At 39.5% G+C, this 21,135-nt stretch overlaps 1 protein-coding gene across 5 annotated transcripts in view; it reads left to right on the top strand.

Annotated features, from left to right (window-relative positions):
• Positions 1-5,913: 5,913 nt before the first annotated feature.
• The window catches only part of csnk1g1 (casein kinase 1, gamma 1), a 30,187-nt gene continuing 14,965 nt past the window's right edge, over positions 5,914-21,135 (top strand). Inside the window, exons 1-10 of one of the 5 annotated variants that reach the window (XM_029459923.1) lie at positions 5,914-6,064; positions 7,677-7,911; positions 8,041-8,126; positions 8,577-8,661; positions 8,832-8,980; positions 9,089-9,196; positions 10,056-10,166; positions 12,670-12,776; positions 15,328-15,351; positions 16,203-16,394. In XM_029459923.1, the coding sequence (XP_029315783.1) occupies positions 5,966-6,064; positions 7,677-7,911; positions 8,041-8,126; positions 8,577-8,661; positions 8,832-8,980; positions 9,089-9,196; positions 10,056-10,166; positions 12,670-12,776; positions 15,328-15,351; positions 16,203-16,257 (1,059 nt within the window). In that variant the 5' untranslated portion in view covers positions 5,914-5,965 and the 3' untranslated portion in view covers positions 16,258-16,394. Of the gene's footprint in view, positions 6,065-7,676; positions 7,912-8,040; positions 8,127-8,576; positions 8,662-8,831; positions 8,981-9,088; positions 9,197-10,055; positions 10,167-12,669; positions 12,777-15,327; positions 15,352-16,202; positions 16,395-21,135 lie in introns of those variants that run through there. The other 4 variants (XM_029459939.1, XM_029459931.1, XM_029459947.1 and 1 more) reach the window with 4 other exon arrangements.

Raw genomic sequence — 21,135 nt, 5'->3', positions numbered from 1 at the left:
AAAGTACAGCATTAAAAAAACCATCAGGTTTTATAAAAGATTAAATGTTCAGCTCATTTACTGACGCAGACCTAAACACATGCATATTTTCTATCATACAATTGTCTGCACTTTGTTAAAAATACAAAAGTTCCCCCGATGATGGCACTAAATACAATATTACAATTGCACTCTCGTAGTGTGGTCATCATACATGTCAACGTTGGAATTTCAAAATAAGGGACATTTTCTGGCGGACTCCGCCCATACCTTAACAGCTCTGAGCCAGCCAGCCCCTACCCATATCATGTAAATGTAAACACATAAGGGACGGAAGTATGTATTACTTGTACATACATGTTTATAAAATGTATGTATTTTAATTGAATATATATTTTTTATTCAGTGTGGGAGTCCCTAGCATCTGCAAGGGACTTGTTGTAAACATAGGTTGCAGACTTTGCCTGCCTCAAGGCTAGCTGAAGGCTATATTATTTTTGGCGCAAAGCATTGACATCTTTCCCTCAGCTTTGGTCACTTGGTTTGCCTATGAAACAGTTCTTGACACAAATGAAGTCATTGACAATGTATGTTTTGTGCTGGCGAACATCGCTTTTTCCGATGTGTGCAATGCTAAAATCTTAATGGCACATTTTACAAAAAGCACGAGTTTGCCCGACTCTGCTTTTTATTACATAAGGGAAGGTCTCCTCCCATTTGTCTCCATCTATCTCCCGTTCACTGTGACATCCATATGCTTTTCTTCTTCTTCTTCTTCTTCTTCTTCTTCTTCTTCTTCTTCTTCTTCTTCTTCTTCTTCTTCTTCTTCTTGGCCACTTTACCACTGTAAAAATTAGGCCTATTTTTGAAAGGTTAAAAATACGGGATAATCCTGGTAAAAACGGGAAGGTTGACAGGTATGGTGGTCAACCTGTATGGATCCAAGCATTAAACTGCACAGAAAAAACTGGAGAGTTGACATTTCAGGGTTAAACATTTCCGAGTTGATTTCAACTCACGAAGTGTTACTTTAACATTTTCTGATTTAAATGGTGTTTATTGTTGGAGTTATTTCACAGTGTTAATCATGTCAGAGTTAGACCTAAAGTCTCCTCATGCAGTTGACAGGGTAAGTACAATTAGTTTAAACTCACTGAAACAATTATAAAACCCCACCGCCCTGCTATGAGGAATTATTACTGGGCATATATTCTCCTCTGAAGGGGACTTTATTGCCTTGCGCACACCTACAGTTTAATTTAGAGTCACGAATTTGCCTAACTTTCTCTGGACTGTGGGAGGAAACCCACACAGGTATGAGAAAGAACATGCAAACTCCACGCAGACAGGCACCACACTGTAAGCACAACATTATTTCTGTGATGTTTTCTTTCATTATTTAAAAATAAATACACTTGATGGTGCCGACATGTATGAAGGAATCACTGTTTCCCACCTCACAAGCATAGCCCTTGTGAGGTGGCATTAAGTTAATAATTGTATAAAACACAGTTACGACACAATATATTTCTTCCAAATTGTAGTACCTAGGAAATCAAATATGACCGGTAAAAATAGACTTTTTCTACAACCCCTTTTTTGTCACAGTAATGGATAAAATATTATTAATGGAACGACTACTACCAGGTAGTCTCAATAAAACATCCAAGCTCAGGACGGGTCTCATCAGAGCTCTGAGAAAGATCTGGTCGTTGACAGCTGGTTGAAAAATTGCACACACAGAAAGGCGTGTGCAGCGAGATTTGAGGGAGTGCCTTTCAGTCGGGCGTAGAACTATATTCATATAGTCATATTCATTCATCACACTGTCATCTTGTTCTGCTTTTGTTGTAAAGGACTGGAGCCAGCACCTCTATCTGATTACTGTAATGCATAGGGAAATATATCCTTTTACACAAGATAGACTGCTTTATTCAACGGCTAACAGAACTGATACGTTGGGGAAAGTCTGCATAAAACCTTTCGTAGTTTATGAATTTCATGCTGATGTTTTATTCTTGTCTGATCACAGACCTGCTGCTCTGAGTAATGAAAGATGTTTAAATGATGTATCTTGATTCGATATTTGTTTTTTACTACTACATAATACAGACGTATATAGTATATACCTATATATGTACACGTATACTTTGCTCATCTGTGGACGATGTTTTAGTCTGTAAGGTTGAGGCAGAGATAATCCCCAGAATGAACAATCAGCAACCTTTTATAAGCTTGGTACCTACAAATTATGGTTCTAATAGAGGTAATTCAAGCTTCTTCTTTTTTTACCAAGTGTTGTTCTGCTTATGAACTCACTGGTGTATACTGTCAGTTTTAGATATGTTGTTGAAACTCCTGCCTTTGTTTGTCTAAGAAGCCACATGCTGTTCATTTGCTTGCAGCACTGCAGAAATGTCTTGAAGACCAAGTCAGAACCACACCCAGGAATTGCTCTCATTATAAAAAAAAAGAAAAGAAAGAAAGATTGGATGAGAGAAGTCAAAAGTGGTATTTACAAAAGTGGTAGCTTCCATCGAAGTTTAAATCTTCCCGTACAATTAGAGTATACTTTGCAGTAATGTACACAGATTTGGTCTCTTAGAGGACCATTCTGCTGTATATAATGATGGTTCTGCAAACCCCGGGTTACCTTTGCTAGCAAAAAGCTTGACCAACCTTGTTTTCATTTGCACAACCGTTTATCCTCTTACTTACAGCACATCTCTAATCTGACACATTTTTAGGCCTCCCACAGTCACTCGGGGTTTCAAGGCACTCATTCCTATGGTACAATTAGCAACCCACAGAACTGCATAATGGTGTCCAGAAACACAAGATGGAACACAGCTTGACTCCTACATGCCCATATGCTAGCTGACAGCCTTTACGGCACTTTTCATACTGCAGTGTATTATTAACCAGTTTGTGAGTTAAATGTTTTCAAATATGTTAAAGCACTAAATCAGGATTAGTATTTTGCTTTCTGATGATCAGGCTCCGCTTAAATTACTTGAGCAAAATAATACGTTTATGATGACTATTTGGTCCCTTTGCTAAACTTTATTGTGCCGACTAAGTTCGTCAAGGTGTCTTTTTCGTCGTGGCACACACAACATGAATGAACTGAACATAAAAGCAATATATTGTGAGCTGTCAGGCAGTTTCACACGTATAGGTGCAGAAGAAAGAAAATCTTAAAACTTGTACATAGACTGAAATATAGTAAATATGTTAAGGTCAGCAACAATATTCCAGCTTTAGTAATTGTTCAGTCTTAAAGCTGTTCTGGTTAATACTTTTATGGTCACAGCGGGCGGATCAATTGATTACATGTAAATGTGTTTCTCATAGTGACACAGAATATTCTCACGGTTCAGTTCAGGTCAGATCTTTAATGTCAGCTTATTGTTTTGGTTTTACGCCCAGAAACTTAACTGTTTTGGTTCACTCTCATAAATCTACAGTACACTACTTACTTGCACACATTCAAGTAATAGGCAGATGTTAAACAGAAGATGGCGCCTAACTGGTGAAAATAGTAGAGCACTTAGCAGCTAAAGAGTCAGACATTTCCCTCAGGAGTTGGTGGAGACCAAAACAAAGCTAGAAAGAAAGTAAATATTGGACTCCAAATGCATTTTAATGTGTTTCTGTGTCCGCTGGATGTGTAAAGCAGTGTGCAAACATGTTCACCATATCAACGTTATAAAGTGATCATTTGTCAATGTTGTGTTTACAGCTTGTTGCACTTCCACCAAGTGGCCAATACAATCAATTGATGCAAATTTAAATATTTTTTACAATGAAATGATCCATTCGGTTCAGAGTTGAAGAACAATGGCAATATATGTTCTTATCTAGATATACATAATATACACATATGCATACATAAATATATTGCTCATACCATACATACCATACATACCATACAAACACGATCTCCAAGTATAAACACAAGAGGGGGTTCAAGCCAACACAAACTGTTGTCAAGACCTTTGACAGTTTTTGATACCTACATTAAAGATGACTAACAGGTTTTATGAAGATCGGACAGACGCTCATTCATTTGCGACCAAATCTGTGCCGGTCCATGCTCTCCTACCAAACAGGCCGATTGGGGTCATATTTCTTGGGCAGTATTTGCACACAATTTCCAACCATTGGTGAAAATGTCATGTCGTTGATGTGCCATCTCGGGAGAATTTGGACAAAGATTTCTGAAGGAGAAGATTGATGATACTGAAAAGCTGCACTCAGAGTGCAGACCTCCGTCAAGGCTGTTTCAATAAGTGAAAAATAATGCATGTATCCACCCTGTGAATTTGGATATGCTCCAAAAATATTAGGTTCTTCTTCGGCCCGTGCCACACCCTTCTTCCAAATTTCATGAAAATCTGGCCATAATCCTGCTGACAAACAAACAGAACCAAAAACATTAAGTCCTTAAAGGAGGTAACAAAGTTACTGCGTATACAGCTCTATCTCCCAAAGAGTTTTTTCATTTTGAGATCTGCTGATATGCGATATTAAAGGACTGACTTGAGGAATGGGGACTTGAAAAGCAATCGGGACGTCCCGACTTCTTTTAACTTCTATGCAATTATAATATTTCCAAGGACTGAGCACAGTTTAAGCAGTCTGATAAAGAAAGTTCTGTATGATTGAAGCGCCAGCATTTCTTCAAGTTTCTTGAGGGGACCATTTTTAATAGGACTCTGACTAGCAATAAGCAGGGGCAAACTTTGAATCTTGCTCCCCCGAAGGCAATTAACAGTTTGACCTGATTTCCTGTTCTTTGAAACTAAAGGTCAGGATGCGGTCAGAAAGACGACAAAGAATACAGTTATTACCAATTACAAATACTTAGAAATGCATAGGAGTTGTCTGTGCATAAAACTTCAAAACATTATATAAGACTAATTAGAATTAGAGTGTGCAGGATGGTGAGGCTTTAAAAAAAAGAAATCAGAAATCCCCTTGTGTGATCTTGAAAAACATTATTTTTTTGATAATTTCATTAAAAACTGCAGGAATAAAGTTAAACAGTTCACACCCTGCCATCCCTTTATATTAGTGGGCTTTAAGATCACACACTTTTCTATAAGTTTAACAGTATATGGAGCTTTAATTCCCAGATCGCCAGCATTACAAATTACAAGAGTGTTGATCGGAGCACCGGCCTTATTATTATTATTATTATTATTATTATTATTATTATTATTACTACTGTTGCATTACACTGACCGCACGTCACTGAACTGCACTGTGACAAGAAGTGAAATAAGAGCCACGGTGACGGATGGAAGGGATTTTGAAGCAATTAGAATGAGTAGAGCAGAGAGGATATAATTCATTTGGGAGGATGTGATATGAGGCAGTGAAAAGATTAGTGCTCAGCCTGCAGTAGAGGAGTGACACAGTTTGATTTGCAGGCACTGACTGTTCTGTATTTTACTTAAGGGTTAATGTTTACCTGGCAGCTTTCTCTGCTCTCTGTCCTCAGTAACCTTGTGGCGCCCCTCCTCCTATCTGACCAGGAGACCTCTTATGGTTCACCTTGGACTCAACTTAGAAATATTATTAGTCAAAGGAAACTGGGACACTTTTCCCACCTTAACTCTGAATACCCACTAGTGCATAGGTCTTCAACAGTACCTCCGTGGACCCCCTGCAGGGGGGTCGCAAAATTGTTTGTAGATAAAGCAATAAAAAAGACTGATTTTTATATCACAATTTTTCTTTTTTGCTTTGCCATTCACATTCCCTCCTCCGCTGTACTTCGCGAAGGGTGGCGACACACACCTACAGTCGGAGGACAGAGTGGAGGAAAGTAGAGGGGTGACCAAAAATAACTGCGCCACGCCAGCTGTGTCCACTGGATTGCGTTTTTGTTCTCATGCGAGTCTAATTTCTTTCTCCTTATGTTTCAGCTGAAGGCGTGCCCCAGGTGTTTTACTTTGGGCCCTGTGGGAAATACAATGCCATGGTTCTGGAGCTGCTGGGCCCGAGTCTCGAGGACCTCTTTGACCTCTGTGACAGGACCTTTTCACTGAAGACTGTCTTAATGATAGCTATTCAGCTGGTGAGTTCAAATATATGACACATTAAGTTGTTTTAAATCACTTATTATGAGTATGAAACTCAAAACTTCATGTATATGTTTTACAATAAAAGCCCTCTAGGGTTTTGTAGGTATTCTGCCCCTTGAATCAATGGATGGGTTTTAATGTGAAACTGATGGAGGAGCTTTGACAAAACGTCACATGTCTACTAACTTTCACGCCCAAGATTGAGCATGTATTGTGTTTCCTTTAACAGCAAATATCAGAAGTGGCAAAGCAGAGCTACTAAATATGATCAAATATAAAATGTCTCAAATGCATGGCCTTTCTGTGAGGTGAATCAAGGCACCAAACATCATTTAAGATTTTACAGCATATGTCCCAGAAAGCCTAGTATAAGTATTGTACAATATGGAATACACTGCTTGTATAGCTGTTTTACGGTGTTTGGATGCATTCAACCCAACACATTATACATGATTTCATTAACACAAAATTGTGCACACAGAGGCCCATGGAGCAGGAGGGGCTACTAGTGCAATCTGACGGTATACACATACTATTGGCTGGCTGTAAAAAAGAACAAAGCCGTCACTGACTGTCATTAGGTTTGGGAGCTCAGAGGGTGGTTTCAGTCAGTCTTTCAGGCGCCTCAGACCTCTTAAAATTTCTAGCATTTCATTTTGTCAGCACAAAATCTGCAGTGCCCTGTAATGCAGATAGCCCCTGCAAATTCGTAAGGAAACGTACAAAACGGCACAACATAAGCATGATATTGCAGAACAGAGATTTGCTAAAGCCTGCATCTCGGCCAATCTCTCCTCTGTATTGATCACGTAGGACTTCCTATTTATTTTTTGGCAGAAGTAAGTAATCCCACAATAAGTGCTGTAAGCCTCTTCTTATTTTTTTGTCAGCTGAAAGAAAATAGTGTTTTAGGGTATCAGGATCCCTCAAGATCAAACCCAAGTTAAGGATCTTATTACTCGCACCATTACTTATTTTCCCATTGTGTTTGAGCTGTTGTTCTATTAAATCTCTTCTTGGAAGGAAATTGCTTTGGGCACTTGGTTAAGATTTACATCTATAAACACATTGTTGTAATTGCTGGTGCTTTCGTAGTCCTAAATCCCATGCGGACGGTTTTGCATCTCAGTTAGTGGCTCGAAATTCTGGCTCAACATCAACAGGCTTTTGTTGTTCGTAATTACCAGCCGTGACAGCGATGCTGGTATTGTTATCAGCATGCGAGTCTGTTTGTGTGTCATCATGGTAGAACACACACACACACACACACACACACACACACACACACACACACACACACACACACACACACACACACACACAATGCCCCTGGCTCGATTTGGCGTTCAGCTGGTGTGATCACATTGCAAGATGGCCTCTAGTGGATCACTGTGGTAGCTATGCAGCACAGTGCTTAAGCAGTTAGTGAATTAATCATTGGTCAATCAGCATAAATGCAGCTGTCATCTTCCATTAAAATGTCAGTTTTGACTAATTGTGAGCTTGATTCCTGCTCTGCTGACTTTGTGGCCTGGTTTGTGATTATATCTACATTATGTATATTTTAGTTTATTTTGCTGACCCTGTTGTATTCTCTGTCATCAGATTTCTCGAATGGAGTATGTGCACTCTAAAAACCTCATCTATAGAGATGTAAAACCTGAAAACTTTCTCATCGGACGGCAAGGGAATAAAAAAGAACACATCATCCACATCATTGACTTTGGTCTGGCCAAAGAGTACATCGACCCCGAGACCAAAAAACACATTCCATACAGGGAGCATAAGAGCTTGACCGGCACTGCCCGATATATGTCTATCAATACACATTTAGGGAAAGGTAAGATTAGTTTTATAGCTTTGTTTTTTTTACTTGGTTCTCTAGTCTTGACATGCTTATTATGCAATGTGGTTTGTGTTTTATTCTTGGAAGTTTCTCAGTGAATTGTTATCAAATCTATTGATACAGAGCAAAGCCGGCGAGATGACCTGGAGGCCTTAGGCCACATGTTCATGTATTTCCTTCGTGGGAGTCTACCATGGCAAGGACTAAAGGTATGCTAAGTACATGGAAGTGTTAAGTCAGATTTATCCTGTGTATAAAAACATTCCTCAATAAAACAATAACGCATCTGAAAGTTGACGTGATCTCATGACAGTCTGCAACCTTGAAATCACTATCATTGTTTTATTTGCAGTCATGAAAAAATTCAGAATGTGTTGAAAGTTAGTTTTGTGTTAAAGTCCAAATTCAGTATTCTGACAAGTGAGACAATGTAAATGTAAAGACTTCAGTTATCAGGTTTTTCTTTGCTACATCCAAAGAGAAATAAGAAGTGATTAGTATGAATTGGAAATGAACCTGTCGTCACTTTATGGGATCCAGGAGACCTAATAATTTAAGATTTTATTTGAGAACGTCTACATTAAGAACTATAATATAATTCTGATTGATGCTTATCAGACATCAGGTTCTCATGTCTTTCTGTTTGGATTCTCCTGCAGGCCGACACGTTGAAAGAACGATACCAGAAGATTGGAGACACGAAACGAAACACTCCTATCGAGGTCCTCTGTGAGAACTTCCCAGGTACTCTGATGATGCCACTGATTTATTTAGAGATTGCCTGTCATTTTGACCTTTTTGTTTGTGATGCATTTCCAAATATAATGTTTTAATAATGTCATCACACTATTAGAATTATATTATCCATATGAAAGATTAAACCATTATTTTTTCTTTCCTTTTTCTTTTTTTAGAGGAGATGGCCACCTACCTGCGATATGTGAGACGGTTGGACTTCTTTGAAAAGCCCGACTATGAATATCTGAGGACTCTGTTCACTGAACTGTTTGAGCGAAAAGGATACACCTTTGACTACACTTACGACTGGGTTGGCAGGCAGATAGTAAGTAACACACATACACTTCTAATGGATACTTTTTAAGTCAGACCACAATTTGTTTTCGCAAGCTGCTCGACTGAACGGCATTTAACTGATGATTTTTCCCGTCAGCCCACACCAGTGGGGTCTGTCCATATAGACTCTGGAGCATCTGCTGTTACGAGAGAGAGCCATCCTCACAGAGACCGGCCCACGCAGCACCCACCAATTAGAAATCAGGTGCGTGTGCGTGTGCGTGTGCGTGTGCGTGTGCGTGTGTGTGTGTGTGTGTGTGTGGTCCCAAGGTTGCATTACAACCTGTCCTGCGAAAGAGGGAACCTGTAACGCAACAACTCAGGATTCTTCAGTTATCAGGACCTCATCATTATCACTTAACGAAGATAATGTGCATGCAGAGTTTCAAAACTATAATTTTTGATAGGATGTAAAATTGTATAAGTGTTAAGCATTTTGTTTTTTAAGAAAGTATAATTACAATAATTAAAGCATTTCCAAGCGACAGATGTTCCCCCTTGCATATGTTTAATTTGCATAATTTAAGATAACCACAGATGTCAAAGTCTTGCTCCATATAAGGTTTGGGTGAATAAGAACATTCAAATGTGTTTGCCAATTTAGGCAATATGTACTGTACATTGTGTTTGTGCAAACACTTCTGCTTTGATTACTACCGTTAATTGCTGTTATGAAGACAACTCATCAAACAGATTTTTTCATTAAAAAATATTTTAAAAAGGTTACAGACCATGTTCAATAATTAGGTTTAATTTGTATTAAATGTAATAGGATATAGGCCAAGGTTTAAGATGTAAGAGCTTACCTCCGTTTGGCTTCAGGCTCACTAGTTCCTGGTTCAGGTCTTTGGCTGAAGCCTTGCTTTGATTTTGATTCCCTCTTTTATTTTGTTACATTTTTTTTTGTTTTCATTTCTCATGCTGCTTTGCATGATACCTGGCCTCGCACACCAAAATATCCATCTTTCCTAACGCAATTATTCCATCACCACCCCCACCCTCTCCCATCGCACCCCCCAATCCCACTTCCCCTCACATCACCGACGCCCCCGACTCCTGCGCAGACAGCGGTCTCAGATCGACGAGGAGCATGGGAGGTGCAGCCCACACGCCAAGCAAACTCCTCCTATCTGACCTCCCACCTGGCAGCGGACAGGCACGGGGGCTCAGTGCAGGTATAAACCCCTCACCTGATCCACCACAACCCCCACCCAATCTCTATGGAGTCAGATCTGTCTCATAGGATCCAATCCAGAATTCTAAATCATTTAACAATACTCAGGTTCGTCATTTGAATATTCTGAACCAGTTTTTAAAGCTGCAGGTGACTTTTATTAAAAATAACTTTTGTCATATTTGCTGAAACTCACTAATCGTGACAGTGGTGCATGAGACCGATGTAGTCTGTGAAACATCTCATGTTCCTCTGCCTCCCTCAGTGCTATTTGTTTTTCACAGATTATTGGTGTCATACAATACTGTCAGAATATAGTGATGAGTGTTTGAGCAAATATGACAAAAGGTTATTTTTAATGAAGTTACTGCAGCTTTAAAGAAAGGTTTAGCATTTACAAATGGTGATTCTGCATTACTGAAGCAAATTGTGCTCAATGTCTTACTTTCAGACGTACTTTGCAGGTCATACAGAAGAAATAAAATGGCACTGTCAACCCTGTGAACATTTTTTGTTATTATTCTCCATAAAACAATGAAATTACAGCTCATAATTGAATATTATAGGTATTTATAACTACCGTGACCCTTTCTGGTTCACAAGTAAATGTACAATGGTAGAATCATTTTACCACGACATACATTTTGTATTTTAGACTTGTGTGAGACAGATCTACAACCATATACCTCCCCCACCCCTTTACCCCTGGCTGGGAAATGTTATTTTTCTGCACCACCATATGCATGTCATCTGGTGCCAACCACCCCAGATGGTTAAAATGTGATTTTAGGTTTATAAACAGCAACTCCTACAACTCGTCATGGCGCTTGGACATTCCTTGCAAGATCAAGAAGCCCTTTTGCATGGCAGGGAGACTTGGCTTAGCCGGCTAAGTGCATGCTCTTTAGTCGAAAAAGGTCCTCATGCTTAAAGGAACATCCTGGTGTCATTTTGACTACTTACCCAAGATTGTTCCTGTCTATAAATCTCTTTTTGCATTGGTGTGTACAGTGTAGGCTTTAGTAGATCTCTTGTTTGCGTGCGCGGCGCAGTTTCTATTTAGTTCTCCCCTCTCGTGTGTGTGTGTGTGTGTGTGTGTGTGTGTGTGTGTGTGTGTGTGTGTGTGTGTGTGTCGAAGCCCCGCCCTTCGCAAAACTGAGCGAAGGAGAGAATGAATGCGCAAAGTAGACAGTACAAACTGAAACGTGCACAAAAATTGGATCAATAGCATAAGTGTTTAGTTTATTTAATAAAAGAGACCTGTCAATGTGAAAAGTGAGTTGTGAATATTTATTTTTTTTACATTTTAATTAGAGTAAAAAGAAAAGACACCTTGAATTTCAGGTAGGGCGCTGCAGTAGAATGATTATTGACTCTTTATGGATATTAATGCAAACATTTATTTGTCTACACAGTTGCTGTTCTACTGTGGGTTGACCCATAAAAAAAAACCCTCAAACACCAACTGTTGAGAATATCTTGCAGGAGAAATAGCAGATAATGAAGAAGACAATCCTAAACACAAAACGTTTAGGCTCACACAGACACCGTGGTTCGCTGGCAGTATAGCCACAGAATAACCTGCTTGTAGTAGCTTGAGTATCTCCAGCAGTCACTTCACCCTCCTCTTGCACCTCGTCTCCCCTAAAACCCAGTTTTGATACATCTGTGCAAAGTTGAATGGGTTATGGTAGGTGCAGTAATTTTTATGAAAGTAAACAAGTTTATTAAAACAATTTCCTGCTTTAGCAACTTCATCATGTGTGTACACTGTTGTATCATGAATGGAATTGAATGGTGTTCAGATGGCTGAGATTAACAAAGGTGTACACTATATACACCTATGCACACAAAACACACATTTTTACAAATAATTACAATGCGTTTCTTCTACAGGTGAGTGGGACAAACATTAATAGCTTTTCTTTGTATACTCTGATTTGTCTGTCGGTGGCAGTTTGTTTGCTGTTCATCTATTTCTTTTTGATTTGTTTTCAAAAGGTTAATGTTTTACAAAGTTTTCTTCTATACTGACATACGGCCTGGAAAGTGAACCATAAACATATTTGATTTATATAGATCAATAGCCCTATTAGCTCCATGCATATATATAAGTACATAACTCAACACACACGTATACAATTTTGATGGTCCTCCACCCATCTCTTGTTGTCGTCTGGGAGTAACTTTTAGGTTTTCTAAATTCGCTTTAAATGGTATCAAAGGGAGACACACTGATAACACACAGAGTGGCTATGGATTTAAAATGCAAGCAATAAAAAGTAGGTAATGCAACATATTAATGTGCTTTTTGTTTTATTGGAGAGTTGTGTTTCCATAGAGGAGACTATAAAAGCAAAGTGAATTGGTAAAGCAACATTCAGGCATCAGTTTTTAACCAGAGAAACTCTCCCTCACAGCAGGACCGCTTTTTCACATTGATTCTGGGCAACGTCTACGTCTTATTAACTGTTGTTTTGAAGTAACACCCGTCTGTGCCACAGGTGGTCAGCTCGACCAACGGGGAGCTGAATGCAGACGAACCACTGACGGTTCATTCCAACGCTCCTATTACAGCTCAGGCAGAAGTGGAAGTGGTCGACGAGGCCAAGTATGTATCATACACCTGCCACGCCTCTCCTCAATGTCCATCTGTCGCTTCCTCTCTTTCCCGTTCTTCCTCTCTGTCTCTCTCTCTTTCTCTCAACACTTTTCGCTATGCTGTTGAATTGTGACAGCCCCCACCCCTCAGCTGTCACTCCTGCGTCTCGTCTTCTGTCTGCCTGTGTGGGTTTTTGATCTTGACTGCCGCCTGTCACTATGCTGTTCCCTCAATTAGATGTTTTTATTTTTGTATGTAGATTAACGTTAAACTTCTTGTACCTGTAGCCTGAGCAGCCGGCCCCTAACGCAGGCAGCAGATCTCCTTCTAGTAGCCTGACCATTTGAAGAAATGCTCTACTGTTGATCATCATGTCTTTAACAGTACCAGTACTGATCAATGCAAAGCAGATTCTATCAGTGTATTGTGCAGCCAGTTGATGTCACACCAGATTGTCCATGTGGTAACATAGTCACATGTACGAAGATTACGCACATGATGTCATCGTATCAGTCACTTCTTTCTCATGGGGGGGGGGGGGGGGGGTGCATGGAAACCCCAGTCATTAGCATTGGTTTAATTCAGTCGATCTTACAGCTGGTGGCTAAACGGCTATTGGTGTTTGTCTTCAGCACCAGCAGCTGGAATGATGCCATGCTGCATGGATGGCCGCCCACTATGCTAAAACTGCGCTGCTGGCTGAATGTCACGAGGTTCAGCTGACCGTGAAGAGCTCTTCTGAGACACCCAACTCTGAGAAAAAAAGATATATATTGAGGGCGAAAATAAATTGCAGTTTGAATTAGAAGCTGCTGGATATTACAGTAAGATGTTTGTTTGTTAAAAATTCAAACAAAACCACTGAGAGTGAAACTGGACTTAAAAGTATGGAGATTTAATTACAAGCTACAAAAGTACTGAGAGCTACACTTGCTGAGAAGAAAATGCCACTTTGTCTCTAGTCCTAGCACAACCACACTCATGTTGAGCCAATCACTGTATTCCTAAGAGAGAGGATGGGAAATATTAGCTAAGTGGGCCTCGTTGGGGTTTTGGTACATAAACAATTAAAACATTGAAACATTTCTATGATTCTAACAAATGTGTTTTTGGTCACAAAAAAAAAGCAGGTAGTGTCGGATCAATCATCCTCGGGCCAGTTGACCTTTTAAAATGAGGGAACATTTTCCTCCTAACGTAATGTTAGATTTCATCCTTTAGTATTGTGATGAACACAATATTACCTATTGCATCTTGTATATCTTGACATAGAATATATATTAATGTATTTAGCTCCAATCCAGCTCTCTTACAGTTATGATGATACATATCGCAGGGATTTTATTTGCCATCTTTCCCACTGAAAACAAACAACGATTCCCTTCCGAGTGTCCTCATCAATGTCCTCGAGGTTCATTCACTTTAATCTGCGCTCGTTTATGTTTCTGCCCAGATGACAGGCCTTCCTCCTGTTGTCTGCATTCACACGATTGTTTGATATTATTATCGGCGCGTCTGATGCAATTTAATTAATGTTTTGCATTTTGAGGGAATATCATGTTCCCATGGTGAATGAATGCCAAATGTACAGTTGGCCCTTTTTATTAACATTCATGGGATCAGTGCAGGATCAGGTTAGACTTACTTTGGATTATGGTTTCTATCAGTGATTCTATAAATATGATATTTGTTTCCTTATTTAGATCAGTAGCAACAGTACACAACTGTTAAATAAACCTTAAATTACTAAACTTAAGCATATTAAATATTTCCCAATAATTCTAAACGCCAGGAGTACCACTAACTGAAACACACACATTTCTCCATATTTGTATATACAAATAAAGCACATTTATATCTACATTTACAAGGTTAGACAGTTGTTTAATATATCTTGGCTTCCTAAAGCCGTTTCTTTGTGGCAGCTTAGTTACACTGACTTCCTGTTCATAGAGTCGATTGCTATTGATTTGTACAGATGTTTCCCAGCTACTGATTTACACATCACTAAAGTCATGTATTCAAGACTAGCGAAGACTTTAACTGTGCATCCATATTTAGTCAATCAATAGTTTAAAAGTAATTACTAAGAACTTGGAAAGGACTTTTCACACTATTAATGATTTATTATGAATGGTTGGATCAACTGCACTTATTTCCATCGATGTCCACCGACAGTCGTCAAGATGGAGACGGGCATTCGATGTAGACCGCTGAATGATATGAGCAATTGATTATTTTATTCAGGATGCAGACGGTCATTTTTAAAAAGGTTGTTAAATTAGGCAGGCATTCTGGGAGAAATAATTGACCCATCTCAAATGTGCTTTTGGACTCTGCTAACACAGGAAGAAACTGCTGCATAGCAGATGTCCTGTAACCTTTTCTGTGATCTTTTCTCCCGTAACCTCTCGAACGTCCCGTCTTCCGTGTCCACCACTGTCCTGTTGGTGTGTTTGTGTGCATGTTTGTGTGGCATGTGCCCAGGCCCATCATCTTGGTCTTGCTGTATTAATCTATCTTTCTTTTCTCTTTACACTCTTTCCTCTCTCCTCTGTAGCTGCGTGAAAATGCTCAACCTGTGGTGAGTCCCTCTCTGCTAGTCCACATCAGACTCATGGGACAGGGAGTGGACCAGCCTAGGCTGGGGCCCAGTGGAGTTCTTATTTACAAACTCCACTCTCACTGGTACAATAGTGCCACTGTCTACTATGTGTACTATCAAGTCTCTGGCCTTTTCTGCATTGTTGTCACCATCGCCCGGTGTTGTTAAGTAACAGATGAGTGGAGAATACTGTAAACAGTGCTGCCATGTGAGCAGGCATACTAACTTAACACTTGACATCCCATCAGGGCAGAAAGAATACATAAGTACTTTGATATAAGTCGTCTTTTTATGAGCCCCTGCTATATTTGTAATTAATCAGTGATCACTCTTTTAGCTTAAAGGTCTTTAAACTCGTTGCATGGTGCACCGGTTCTTGTTATTAATGAGTTAATCTAAGATTACCCAGTCACTGTCCTATGTCTCGATCCACAGCTTTGTCTTTGTATGTTTTTATTAACTGTTCAGGCTCACCATGTCTTGTGCTCTTTGTGTGCACTGCTCCATTTCTTTTTTTACATAGGAGAAATATTTCCTTTAGAGTCACTGCAGCAGTGATTTCTCTGTGGAAGGCGAATACGCATGCATTTAGTGGATGACAATGTAGCCAACGTGTCCTTGATGCTAATGTTTCACTACTAAAAACCTTTTGCCGGCTGCAGTTCTCACTATTCTACACCTATCTGTCCCGATTTGAAAGACTCAAATTCAGCTCTTGCGATATTTAACACACTAATTTAAGCAGTCCGCTTGTGTTTGTTCTTTCTTTTTTGCGTCATCTGAAGCCTCTCTCATCTACATATCGGTTTAATGTGCGTCTCTGTCCGCAGGTGCTGCTGCTTCTTCAAGCGAAAAAGGAAGAAGAACACGCCGAGGCACAAATGATCATCCACCACTGGTCTGAAACGCTCCAAGTGTCCGGCTCAGTTGATTGTTTCAGAAATCAATAAAGTCCCATTCAGAATTAAAGAGGGAGACAACTGAAAGAGCTTGATTGAATTGTTCTCTGGAGGGACTCGTTAAAAATGGTTTGTTGAGATATACAAGAAGCTTGTGTCTTGATGGGAGTCTTTTTTTTTTTTTTTTTACCTTTTTTTTTTATTTTATTTTTTTATTCCTCCTCCAAGATGTGTGGGAATGTTTTGCAGGCCAGTTGTCCAAACGAGGAACCTCTTTTTTGGGGGGGGAATTTTGCAACGGATAATTATTTTCCCGCCTCCCAAAGACACCCAGCATTTGTATTTTTCTCTCATTTCTGCCTTATGTTTTGCTCTGTTTTCTCTGTGGTATTGCAAAAGGAAGAAGCAGATCTTCCTGTGGAGCCTTGCCACCTCCAGCCTGTTGCATACTATCATTTCTTTGTTTGACTGACAAAATCATATTTTCATTTCCACTCTTTCCCTCAGTTCAAAGTTTGTTAGTTTGCGAACTCATTTTGACACAAAGCCCTTTTTGGTCATTCCTGACGTGGGACTGAATGTAAACATGAACACACGAGGAGCCAAGAGTGTAACTGCATATCTTCAGGCACAAAGAGCATCAGTCTGCCATTTGGCCCCTGCACTTTTTTTCCCTCCAAAGAGGTCAACCCTGGCACTGGGACCCCGGGCCTGAGAGGACAGAAGACCAGAGACGCCTCCTGCACTGTGTTCTCTGAGGATGATTTCTGCTCACGCTGCTTGGTTAAAGCACTCCCCTTAACCACGCCGCTGTTGGAACACACTACAGTCTCTTTTGACTCACATGCAGTTCTGCTCCTGTTGGCTTTGTGATAATGAAAAGCAACCCGACACTTGTACATGGGGCTGGAAAAAAAAATGCTATTTATGCTATTTATCTCTTGGTTGCCACACGTTTTCTTACTAAGTCTCAAACATACACACTGAATGTATGGACAGAAACACAAATGACTTTGGAGCATTTATATAATCATGCGCATGGGAAGGAAATTGCAGTTAAGGAGTTAGGACCAATGTTTAAAAAAGAAAAAACGTGAGACCAAAACTAAGTGGATTAGAGGGTGGGAGGGTCTTACATGTTGTTCTTAATAATGTGATGGTTAATAATGGACACTGGGGGATGTTGCTTTGGAGTGACGAGAAACTGCCGTGATGTGCTTTGGAGATCGAATCACAGCTTCTCGACGCTACTGTCCAATGCCTTAACCCCAACCAATCGACCAGTCGACCACCGCATCACATCACCAGTTGGATTTTTTTGGGGTCACCTGTATAATAAAGCCCAAAGTTGCAGACTTCCCCATCTAGTATCAGAGCAGTTAATGACCTCCCTTGTAACACGGAGGATGTATTCCCAAGAGAGAGCAATGCCAAATGGAAGGTTTTGGTTTAATAATCTGTAATGGTGTTAAGACGTCCTTGTTCCTGCCCCTGCGTGTCCTGTCTGAAGACCCCTGTGCTGCAAAGCAATGATTTAAGTTTGGACGACTCGGTCCCTCACCCACGACGCCGAGAGAGAACCTACCGTCGGTGTGAGCGAGGGCGGATAAGTGAACATGTCCATACCATTTTTATTTTTATTTAGTGTCATGGAGGACTGCCTTGAAACAATATCCTCGATATGTCACCTTGCCTATCCTCCTAACAGAGAGTGAATAACCTTTACATAGGTGTTTTATTTTTTTATTTTATATCTTGCTAATGTGAATTTCTTGAATGCAATTTTTGTTTGTTTTTCCATTCCAAATAGCCATGGTTTTATGGGGAAAGAGGGTAACAAAAAAAAAGCTTGAGACCATGACTGCACTACATTTGTTGACCCCGGCTTTCCCTGACAAGACCCTGCCTTCTTAATACTGTACTTTAAACGGGCTTATTACTTTAATTGTAGCTGCCTCAGTGTGCTAGGCCTTCCCTATGGGGTGCAGGGAATACACTTTAAATTGACTTTTATCACCACCCACTCCTTTTCTGTGCCATCCCCCCCTTCCTCTCTGCACACACACGCATGCACACACGCACACACACACACACATATGAAAGTCCTAGATGAATCAGCTCTCAGCGGAGTGTTAGATTTGCCGTTATGTGGACCTGCTCCATCATCTTTAGAAATACAATGTTGTAGATGTTGCAAACTATCTCGATGAATCAGTATGTAAACCTGCTTGTTGCGTGTACACTGTATAGCTTTTGGTTTATTCTTACCCCTGACATGTCAGTTACTCCGGGGTCTAAGTTATTGTGTTATTGAAAGTACTTGAATATGAAAGTCTACGGGACCTTTTCTGTTTGTTTTTAATTGTCTTGGTCATTATCATAGTAAATCCACACATAGGATTTGAGGGGAATGGTGGGAAAACAGGCTATTTGAATGACAGGTGTTCATTTCTTTGAGATGTCTTAGTGCCTCGTGAGTGTATTGGACAGGTGTCTGACTCACCTGTGGAGTCCTGTGCCAGCTAGTGGAAACGAGGGGATGAGGGTTTGGTTTTTGTGTTTTTACCCAGAGGAGTTGGATGTTGGTTTGGAGGTTTGTCTTTGTGAAACATTCACCATAATGTATTCTGATCTATTGTCGGTGCAATCCTTCATTTGTTTAGACACCAAACCTGTTACATCCGCTGCCTGTGATTCTCCCAACGAAGCGTCGGCAACACCAGGACTGTTTCATTCCAGCTACCTGAGAAAGGTTTAAAGTATTTCTGTGTAGTGAGATGGATATCCAGACTATAATAGCCTTCAACGTTCCCCCCAGAATTCCCAGAGTGCCATTCCTGAGACTACTACTAGCCCATGCCTTTTACCCGTGCCAGGAAAATATGAAGTTGAATGTTTTTTTTGGCCATCGCATTTCCACCTTGTGACCTTGACGTGTCCACTGTCATTTTGAAAAATCGCAGAGCCACATGGCTCAATTCAGTACCAGGAAGTGTTGTTGGGGTTGTCGAAGAGTGTCAGAAAAAGTGTTTTATGAGCGGCTTCTATTGGTTTCTCTCCATTAATGTAGAAACCATTTTATTGACCAAGTTTATTATTTCACAGTTGGATTTGTGACTGGTCGTCTTTGCAACATCTGCTTCTTCCTTAAACTGCGGGTTGCCTGGCTCTTTAGCTCCTGGCTGAAATGGTAGATATAGATATATTACTCTGATGTATTTACTTTTTACTCTCTGGGCCTCATACAGAGCGATATAGGAGTACTCTGTATGGTTTGTATCTGCATGGCTTATCTGGAGACGACAGCGAGCGGTCTCTCTTCAGTGAATTTTCTCACCTGTAGGGCTCATATACTGTTGGGTCAGTGAGACGTTATGGCTTCCAGTCCTCATGTAAAATAAATAACTTCATGTCTTCTCACAGCACATTCCATTTCAGTTCTCATTATTTTTTTTTATATATATTTCACTTCAGACTGACCTGTGTTTATGGCTTTGGTTGTGTGTAAGTCACATTCCTGTGTAAATCATAGCAAAGGACAGATTAAGTGTGAATGAATGGCTTAGGTCTTTATGGGTTCTCTGGCACTTTTTCCTTGTTGCTGTACTGTAGAATTGTCTTGGATTTACTGTATATTTTTCTTTGAGGGAGAGGTTTAGGGGTGACATTTACTGCAATATTGTGATTATTTGAAAATTGTAAATTGTACAGAGTTCACAATTATACTCTTTGTTCTTTCTGTTAGGATTCCATATAAAATATGTATTTGATTTTTTTTCTTTTGTTTTTTCTCACTGTGGAAAATCAAATTGTACAGCTTCAAGAGTTTATCCTCCCCTCAGCATTTTTTTTTCAGAGCTATGATTAAGAGAAATCTTAAAACTGTAAATAAATATTATTGTGTTGAAATATGAATGTCACTTCAAAAATGTATTTGAATGAGTTAGTCAAGGGCTTCAGGAATGAAGGACCCACATTTCTTCTTTTTATGGTTTCATATTTTTTATTTACAGAAATGGAAAGGTCCTTTTTCTTTTTTTCTGAGATGCCGTTTGATTTTTTCCTCCTTTGATTCATATAATACAATGTGTGTCACACATGAACCTTATAAAATCACTTTTTATTCCCTCCACACCTAAAGGGAAACTCAAGATTGCACCCTTTTTTTATGTAAAATAAAAGATCTCTCCACCTTGTGGGAATGTCTTTTGTGAAATGATTTATTATTAATTACTGTATAAATTACTTACAGATACTGTAATTAAACTTTAATGAAATTGTAAATATACACATGATGATGAATTAAGTTAGTTAACGCTAGTTTTGGAGTGGATTTATGTCTTCACGGCTGCTCAGTGCCCATATCAGGATTTCAGTCTGACCCTTTGGAACTTCTTATTAGATCTTGTCTTGAGTAAAGGAAACATCTGGTTTTTATTGTGTGGGTGCAGACATACATTGGGAGAGGTGGTGACTTTTGCATGGTTCTTTCATCATCATTTTTTTATATATATGAAGGCGATAACATGATTATTCTCAGATTTCTCTCTCTTCCCTTTTATTAGGAATTTAACAGCATATGTTAACATAAACATGTCCTCAAATACATTAAATCTTTCAAATTAGACTTTATAGAAAACTCTAAAAATAAGTTGGCACAGTAAGATTCTAAATTTATAAAAAAAAGAAATGATTTCTTTATTTTTTTATAATCTCATGATTCATCTTTCATCCCTTTGGGGGGTCTGACTCCCAGGTTCAGGACTGCTGATGTAAGTATTTATTGGGATCAAAATGTATGACCTAAAACCCCTGTGCCTTGTTTCTAAAAGCTAATTCCACAACTTTTAAAAATCTATTAAAT

This window comes from Cottoperca gobio, chromosome 3, assembly GCF_900634415.1.
Source record: "Cottoperca gobio chromosome 3, fCotGob3.1, whole genome shotgun sequence".
Taxonomy (NCBI): domain Eukaryota; kingdom Metazoa; phylum Chordata; class Actinopteri; order Perciformes; family Bovichtidae; genus Cottoperca; species Cottoperca gobio.
This window is presented reverse-complemented; position numbering and strand designations above follow the sequence as displayed.